Genomic DNA, 8,589 nt, shown 5'->3' on the forward strand with positions numbered 1-8,589 from the left:
CTATAAAGGAATAAGGGATAACCAATAATAATTCGATAGGAATTCACAAAATGCTTTATAAGATTATTTATTCGATTTAATTTCTTTATAATAAATAAAGATAATACCTTTACTGACTTTAGTTTTTTAATATCATTTTACTTATTTTCCTTTTACAAAAAGGTTTTTATATTCTTAATATAATATTTATTTTAGCATTTCAGCACATTTTCAGTATCCTATTTCTTTTAACTATCAATAAAAATAGTTAGCCAAAAAGCTTGAGTTTAATATATAAGATTGATATCGGGAATATATCGCGAAGATATTGGTTAGCAGACTTTCTTTTAGATATAACAATAACTATAAAGAGAATTAGAACCCTTATCATAATAACAGAAATCTTTAAGGGCAGAGATTGCAATATATTTAGAATAATGTGACGGAAACGGTGTTGTAGACCACGTGGATCAGATCATGTGATGGTCAGGTATTCATTATATAGAATACTCCGGAGCGGAACAACGATAACCGGATCGGCCGCAGGACCGATCACCGCTCCCGTGATCGGTACCCGAAGATCACCCAGTATATAATCCGATCTCTTCTCTACGAGAAGAGATCAGTTCTAACTGTAGATGAGGAGATATACACATTCTTATACTTATACCATTATTGTCCAATCATTCCCCTCCATCGTGATATGCTATTGTCCTGTACGATAAATAACAAAAATATATAAGAATAATTAGATCAGCAAAGCCTACTACAGATCAAGCTGCAATCGCCTAAGGACCAATGAATTAAGAAGCGGTTATAATAAAACAAGAACCAGAAAGATAACAAATAAAGAATAACCTATTAAAAAGAAAAATGTATTCAGGAAAATAAAGAGAATTTATAGAGCCTTTAATAATTTATTAATAAAAATAATAAATATATTGGAATATTATTTATTAATTATTTATAACTTTATAGTATTCTTATTTTCTTTTGAAATATATTCCGGATATAATTACACAACGCCTCATTTTCTTATATTATATAAATCGATTTCGGGAAATAAATATATATATCTCAAAGCGTAATGTACAAAATAAAGAACTTTATCATAATCAATCCGTGTAAGAACTGGCAAGAACATGTAAATAGCCCTATAGGCCTACCCCGGGCCAACGCCAATCCGCGTATAATTATAAATTGTAGAATTTTCATAGTTTAGAGAAATTAATGAAAAGTCTTTGTGCTATATTATACCTAGTTGATTCATTGCTATTATCTACTCTAACAATTTTGATATAATTTTTATTATTATAGCTTTATTAGATTATATACAAATACAGCTTTGAAAATTAAAAAGTAATATTTCAAATAATAATATTTCAATAAAATAAGTATCCACCCTCTTCGAAATCCATTATCACCACAACTTTCAATTAAAAAATATATATTCCAAAAATTCTTTTATTTAGCTTATTCTTTTTATATAAATAGAATCTTAAATAATAAAAGTTATTATTGATTTCGAAGAGATTGGATGCTTTTAACTCTAAAATTCTGAAGCAAAATGCTTTAAACTTAAGGTATTTTATATTCAGAATTTAATTATTATCGATAATATGATCCTAACGTTATTAATATATTTGAAAAGACTTGTAAGATATTCAATTCAATAAAATAATTCGATTGATACTATTTTTATTATTAGTGAAAATAATTTGAAATTATTGAAAATAACTTAGTTAGTTTGAAAAAAAAACTTTCTAATTGAATTTTATAACAATTATAATTTTAATTAATTTAAAGTCGATTTATATAATAATATCAATTGAGCTTTTTCGAATATTTTAATTAGTTTTTTAATAAATAATAATTGAAAGGGTAATATATATAATTAAAGTGCTTTTATTAAATGAATTAAATTGTTTATCAAAAATATGCCTAAATATTTTCAGACTTTTGAAAAAATAAACATTCCCCCCAATCCCTAATTGACTGAAAAAAATTGATTATTAGTAAGCAATCCAAAATATTAATAGTATTAAAAAGACCAATATGAATCTTCAATACTATAAAAATTTTATCGACAAAGAGGGTTTGAAAGTGAGATAACGACCGTCAAACTTTCCTACTCTGCTTCAGGGTGCGGTTGACATGAAGTTTTCTTTGTGCACGTGTTTCTAAATTTTAGTGTAACATCAACACGTGACGCGGAGTGGTTTGCACTGCTGCCTGCACCGCCTCGTCACCCTCTCTTTTCGATTATAAATATCACTGCATGACCCCCCAGTATTCAGAAATCCATCACTCACAATATTTTCATTCATCATTCTACAGAAATCCCCTTAGTTTTTGGATTTATTAAGCTGCACCTTCCATATTCTCCTATCCTTCATAAAACACCTTGTCTTCCATAACTTCCCATCTCCACCATGTCTGGAGGAGTTTTCTCCGAGACACTTCAATCCATCACTACTACAAAGCTTACTGAACTTTCCAAGAAGCGCCATCATTTCGAAAGCCAAAAGGATGCTCTCTCCGACAAACTAAGCAATGAACTCGACCAACGGAAAAGGCTAAAGATATTATTGGAAGGTGTGAAAGAAAGCTTCGCAATCACGACCTCAGTTGCGAAAAAGCGTAGTCACGACAGTAACATCAAATTATCTCCGCTTGAACTGCTTGTCAAGAATCTCGAGAAGTTTATCGCACAAGCTGAATATGATCCATCCATCTCCGATAAGACTCTAGAGCAGTGGGAAAAATACTTGGTACGCCACATTGATGTGCAATCATCAAAACACCAGTATGCGACTTTGTATGGCGAGTTGGTTACAGAATGGCTTTCAGCAGAGCAGCAACATAAAGCCGTCGAAGTTGCCAATGACACTTCGGAAATCGATGAAGAGTTTCAAAAAGTCAAGAAGGAGAGCGTTGCTAGGACTGAGGGACGAGCAAATTGGGAAGATTTGGTCTTCCAACCCTTCGAAACCGATCATAAGGCAATCACGACATACCTGACTACCTTATTTGGAATGGATGGGAAGAATGGGCAAGCCAAGAAAGCCTTGATTGCTCTACGAAAAGAAGTTGAGACATTCGGAAATACCTTATCTGCCCCAGGCCAATTTGATCCTACTGTTTTACGTTGGACTATTAATGGCCTTATATCTTCCGGTCTTCTATCAGAGGAAAAGCGTGCAGCGCTAAAGGATTTCCTTGCCAGTCCCGTCATTCTTACAGAAGTCGCAGATGTTCTGAACATGCGTCTTGCATCCATAGATATCTGGGAATGGAACAGGGACATTGCTGTTGAACAAAGACGTCACCTTAATGGTACGCATCATATGTTCATTGACGAAGATCTCCTAGAAGCACTGTTCCTTCAATATATTGGTGTTAAATGGTCTGTTTTCTTCAAAAAAGCCTTCATAGGTTTCTCCGATTTCGATGGAGCATGGTCAAAACTGAACAAACCTATTCCCCCAATTGATAAGGCAAGAAGAGATTTCTACCTGGGACCATCATACACCCGTCAGGGAAGTGTTATGGAGAAGCGGGAGGAACTTTATAAATCCATATACTTCATGTCTCAGCTTCCCGATTCGGAACAAGATGAGCAAGCAGATCAGGACGGAGTCGAAGAAGCCAATTATAATATGGTTGAATTCTCCAGACCGCTGATGTCTCTGAGGCAGGGACCAGCTATGTCTCACCGTAACCTTATGCAAACACAGCAAGCACAGCAAGCACAGCAAGCACAGCAAGCACAGCAAGCACAGCAAGCTCCGCCTCCTGCGCCCAAGAGAAAGAGAGCAAAGATGCAGGCACAGGCAACTGGATTCAATCCCGCTGCAAGTGTACTTACAGATTTTGATTTCGATTCGTTTCTGAACGCCGATGAAGGGGATTCCGATGATTTGCCAAAAACGCCAATGGAGATCAAGCAATTCATACTTCATTTACTGTCAACTGAGATTATCATTAATACAAAGGTTCATGGCGAGATAAGCTGTGCTCGCTCCGAATTTGAGTCATTTGGTCCATCATTGCCACATTCCACTATTTTCTGTGTTCTTGAGTTCTTTGGTTTATCGGTAAAATGGTCGAGATTTTTTCAAAAGTTTCTTGAAGCTCCCCTGAAATTTGTCGATGATGATATATCCGCGGAAGCTCGCATTCGGAAGCGTGGTGTTCCCGGAGCTCACGCTTTGTCTGCTGTTTGCGGCGAAACAATTCTTTTCTGTCTTGATTACGCTGTAAATCAAAGCACAGATGGAGTTCAACTTTACAGAATGCATGATGACTTTTGGATTTGGTCGCCTTCTCACCAATCTGTTGTCAAAGGATGGAATTCAATTCTTCAATTCTCAGAAATTATGGGAGTTACGCTTAATAAAGGTAAAACCGGCTCTGTACGCATCACATCTAGTGGATCCAAGCAGCCCATGGACCCTTCTCTTCCTGTCGGAGACATTCGCTGGGGCTTTCTCAAACTAGATCCTACCACCGGCCACTTTATCATTGATCAACCTATGGTCGATCAACATGTTTCAGAACTTCAATCCCAGCTCCGTGATAAGAAAAGTGTCTTCTCATGGATCCAAGCCTGGAATACTTATGCCGGTCGCTTCTTCACCTCAAACTTCGGAAAACCATCGAATTCCTTTGGTCGTGCACATGTTGACGCTATGCTATCAAGTTTCCGACACATTCAAAATCTGATCTTTACCAATACAAACGTGGTTTCATATCTCAAAGATACTTTGAAAGAGAGATTTGGGATCGACAATGTCCCCGATGGATATCTTTACTTCCCAACTAGTCTTGGCGGTCTTGAGTTGCACAATCCTTTCATTGGGCTTTTACAATTACGAGATGGGGTATATGAAACCCCGGAAACGTTGATGGATAATTTCTTCGAGGCGGAGATTGAAGCATATAGAGTGGCTAAAGATAATTTCGAAAAGAGAGCTCCTCAAGTCAATGTGGCAATGGCGCGTCAGTGGCAACTCGACAATCTCAATCTCCCTGGTCTGCAAGACTTTATGTCTTTCCAAGAATTCACCAGATATAGAGAAAAATCTGTCGACTCTTGGGAAGGAACTCTAGTTGGGGTCTTTGAGGATCTACTCAAGCAACCAAGCAAAGAATCGGCGGATTGGGATGAGTCTGATATGATTCAGGCAAAGGCAATTGAAGGTGGCTTCTCTTCGGTGTTTGAGGGATTGGATATGGGATATTGGAAATGGGTTGTGAAGCTTTATGGAGAAGAAATGATAGAGAGATTTGGAGGATTGGCTGTTGTGGACAAGGGGTTGTTGCCCACCGGGATGGTTAATTTGGTAAGAAGTGGAAAGGTTCAGTGGCAGGGTTGATTTGGAAACGAGGAGGGACTTTTGGAAAATTGATCTGAAATTATTTAATGAATATTTCTTTGCATATTTGAATGATGATAAATTACTCAGCGGGTTTCGGAAGAACGATGGTATGGAAAACTAAATTGCTAAAAGAATTTGGAGGACATAGAGTGTATCTCAATTCAACTCGATCAGAAAATGGAGACTATTCAATCTAATTCGAACAATCGTTTGAAACTTTGATTATAGCTACCTAGTTAAATAAGAGAATGCAGAGTTTCTCATTCTTTTATGAACTCCAGTGAAAGCACATGTCTTTGGTGAGCCTTCCACTAGTACACCCGCATCCCCTCCCTTCCATCATATCCGCAGTAGACAAGGACATCACGATAGCCATACAACAAACCAGTCAATACTACGGATTTAAATTTGATATCCGATACATTCAACAAGTGTTGAAGTCCGCATCCTGCAGTCATTAGTAAGCGCAGAATCCTTAACCGCACTTCGGTCCTCTGCTTACTCCGACATCTTCCAAGGTGTTCGTTGATGCCCGTTGGTGCGAGCGAACCAATCAGATTGAATGATGAGGTTCAGAGGATCGGCAAATTTGGAGAGAGATTATCCGACTTGGGGTTCATTGTTGTATGATTGCGGTGGTTCACGATTGATCCTTGAAAGAGGTTGGAGTAGAGATTGAAGATATAAAGATGTAGTGCCAGTGTCTATTCAGATTCTTTTCGTTGCGCTTTAAATTACAGTTCGCTCATACTTCCTCCATTGATCCTTTTCTACGCACTCGTCACGTTTCGCAAACGCACAAACCGCGCTCAAATCGACGAAGTACCGCAGTTGTTTTCACAGATACCATCAAAAAAATTTCGCTGAGAAAATGAGTCCTCCCGTATCAATTGCCCCTCAACCAAATGTTCCAGTCCACTATGTCAAATCAGAGACAGGGGAGGTCATCACATTGGGAAATGTCAAATTGAGAGTTTTAGAAGATGGGAGTAGGACTGGTATGTGTTTCTTATTTTGTTCTCTCTTGGACTACCTATTAGTTCCTGCCTGTGTTTAGGTTTGAGGGAACTGGTATGGGAGACGCGTGGAGTTCATCCGTAGTATGATATAAGAAATATAATAAGAAATTAACAAAAATGATAGATAACCGGATTCGACCGTTGAGGGCACTCTTCCCGCGGGTCTAAAGGGGGCCGCCAGCTCACTGGCACGGGATGCATGATGAATGCTTCTTGGTTACGAAAGGGGGGGGGCTTTCTTATTTCCTTGCTCATTCATTCCCTTCATCTTCTCGCATCCTACCATCACCCCCCCAAGACCCACTACTTCTACTCTAGCTTTAATAATACCCTCAAGTAATAACCTTCCAGGTGCCCGCCAATCCCTCAACCGGCGAATCCGAGAAGAGAATCGATGCAGGAGTAGGTGATTATGTGGTTGTGCCTCCCAGAGCTCCTCACACATTTAGCAATGAGACGGATGAGGAGGCGAAATTTGTTAATACTTTTACTCCGGTATGTTTGAATTTTTACCTGGCTTGTGTTTTAATCGCTACCTGTGGTTCTTGCTTTGGGGATAGGCTTTAGTGGGAGAGAATGATGGAGGATAATTGGAAATTTAAAAGGGGAGAAAAGGAAGAGGAGGGGAAAAGATGGCAACTAGATGGGTAGAGATTCGACTGACCAAAACCCAGGCATTCTACATCCATTACTTCAAACTCCTAGCTAAGATGATGGAAGAAGGAAAAGAGTTGACCCCGGAGATTAATATGGCAGCTATGGCTTATTATGCTACGATTCCCGTGCCAAGGAGGAACTGAGATGATGTCTTTAAGTACATGTTTTGGAAGTTCGGACTCTGGGGATTGTGATCTTTCGGTTGTGGAGAATCTATTATTTGATGAAGTTGAAGATTGTTTCAGAAAAAATTTACGGGGTTATCAATGATGGCTGTGACTTGGAAACTGTAAACTTAACAAACTTTCCTCTCATATAAATTCTCGTTCCTTACGTGCATGGCTTCTTTAAACCATATCCAGCGGCGGTATTGGAATCAAGTGACGTCAATTCTTCATCAGCGATTCATGTTGTTCTCACTTATATCATATCATCTCGATTAGAGGAAAAGCTTGCTTTATACTTCACAAGGAGGTTATCACGAGTCGACTTAAACAGTATGAACATAAAACAAGATTGTATCCAAGATATTCACTTAAAACCCATCTAGCGCAAGTACATACTATATAAATCGAAAACCTAAACCAACGTCCAACCACAAGAATACCTCCTTTTAAGAATGGACTGAAACCTTTATGTGAAAAGGGTCAACTGAGAGCCAAGCACAAGAAATTGGTGCGGATTGGAAATAGGATTGATTCTTGAATCGCAATTTTCCGAATGCGCCGTGGTAATTTTCATTGTCTACAGAGAAAATACAATACGAGGTGCTGGAGAATGGGGATTCACCGTCACTGGCAGAGATCATTGTCGCGATACTGTTCCATACTTACAGTAAGTATCTTCGTATAAATGACAACATGATTCCTAAAGTATCCAGATATCTCACATTTCAGAGCCTCAATACGAGAATCTAAGCAAGAGGTAGTTACCGCTTCGGTGAACACAACTTTGCATCTCAACCTCCATTCGCTAACTACGGAATTCTTCCTATCACAAACCATTGCAGCTCTAAAATCACGAGAAGTCCACCCAATTTATACACGGCGATTCACTCGGCTATTTCTCCATGACACCCTCTATTTTCTTCCTTCCCGCATCTCGCACTCGCCCCCAAAGCCAAAATTCGCAATAATTCATCTGCACAACTCCCATTCTTCCCTCTGTCCCCCAATATACTCACCCCAGAAGGAGTATAAAATCCCTTTCCCACCCCATCTTCTAAGACCCATCCCAAATATATGACATCAACCAAGCCTCTCAGGACCGTCTTCTGCGTTTACACTACTCTATTTCTCAAGCTCAAGAGAAGGAGTCAACATCACTCAACAGTATAATCATCCGCGATACAGAGTACATATCATATTTCCTTTGATAAAAATCTTAAAAGTGACAATAAAACTGCCCCTTATTAACAACAGTATTCGAGGAGGTAGAGTCGACTCAACGGTCACGATTAAAAATGACGATGAGGAAGAAGAATTATAAGAAAGTGATCTTACACACATGAATACGCGCGCCATATTTTTAATTCTCAAATTCAGAATATACTC

At 38.5% G+C, this 8,589-nt stretch overlaps 2 protein-coding genes across 2 annotated transcripts; both read left to right on the plus strand.

Moving 5' to 3' along the window:
• Nucleotides 1-2,411: 2,411 nt before the first annotated feature.
• On the plus strand, nt 2,412-5,357 carry EAF02_005108 (uncharacterized protein; the record flags this gene model as incomplete). Its single annotated transcript, XM_038901156.1, has 1 exon — nt 2,412-5,357. The coding sequence occupies one exon, from the start codon at nt 2,412-2,414 to the stop codon at nt 5,355-5,357; it is 2,946 nt and encodes a 981-aa protein (XP_038759668.1).
• An 874-nt stretch (nt 5,358-6,231) lies between these two features.
• EAF02_005109 (uncharacterized protein) lies at nt 6,232-7,179 on the plus strand (the record flags this gene model as incomplete). The annotated part of the gene is made up of 3 exons (XM_038901157.1): nt 6,232-6,358; nt 6,717-6,874; nt 7,054-7,179. The coding sequence occupies 3 exons, from the start codon at nt 6,232-6,234 to the stop codon at nt 7,177-7,179; spliced, it is 411 nt and encodes a 136-aa protein (XP_038759669.1).
• Nucleotides 7,180-8,589: the final 1,410 nt, after the last annotated feature.

Source organism: Botrytis sinoallii (genome assembly GCF_014898435.1).
Source record: "Botrytis sinoallii strain Bc 23 chromosome Unknown BSIN_007, whole genome shotgun sequence".
In the NCBI taxonomy this organism is placed as follows: domain Eukaryota; kingdom Fungi; phylum Ascomycota; class Leotiomycetes; order Helotiales; family Sclerotiniaceae; genus Botrytis; species Botrytis sinoallii.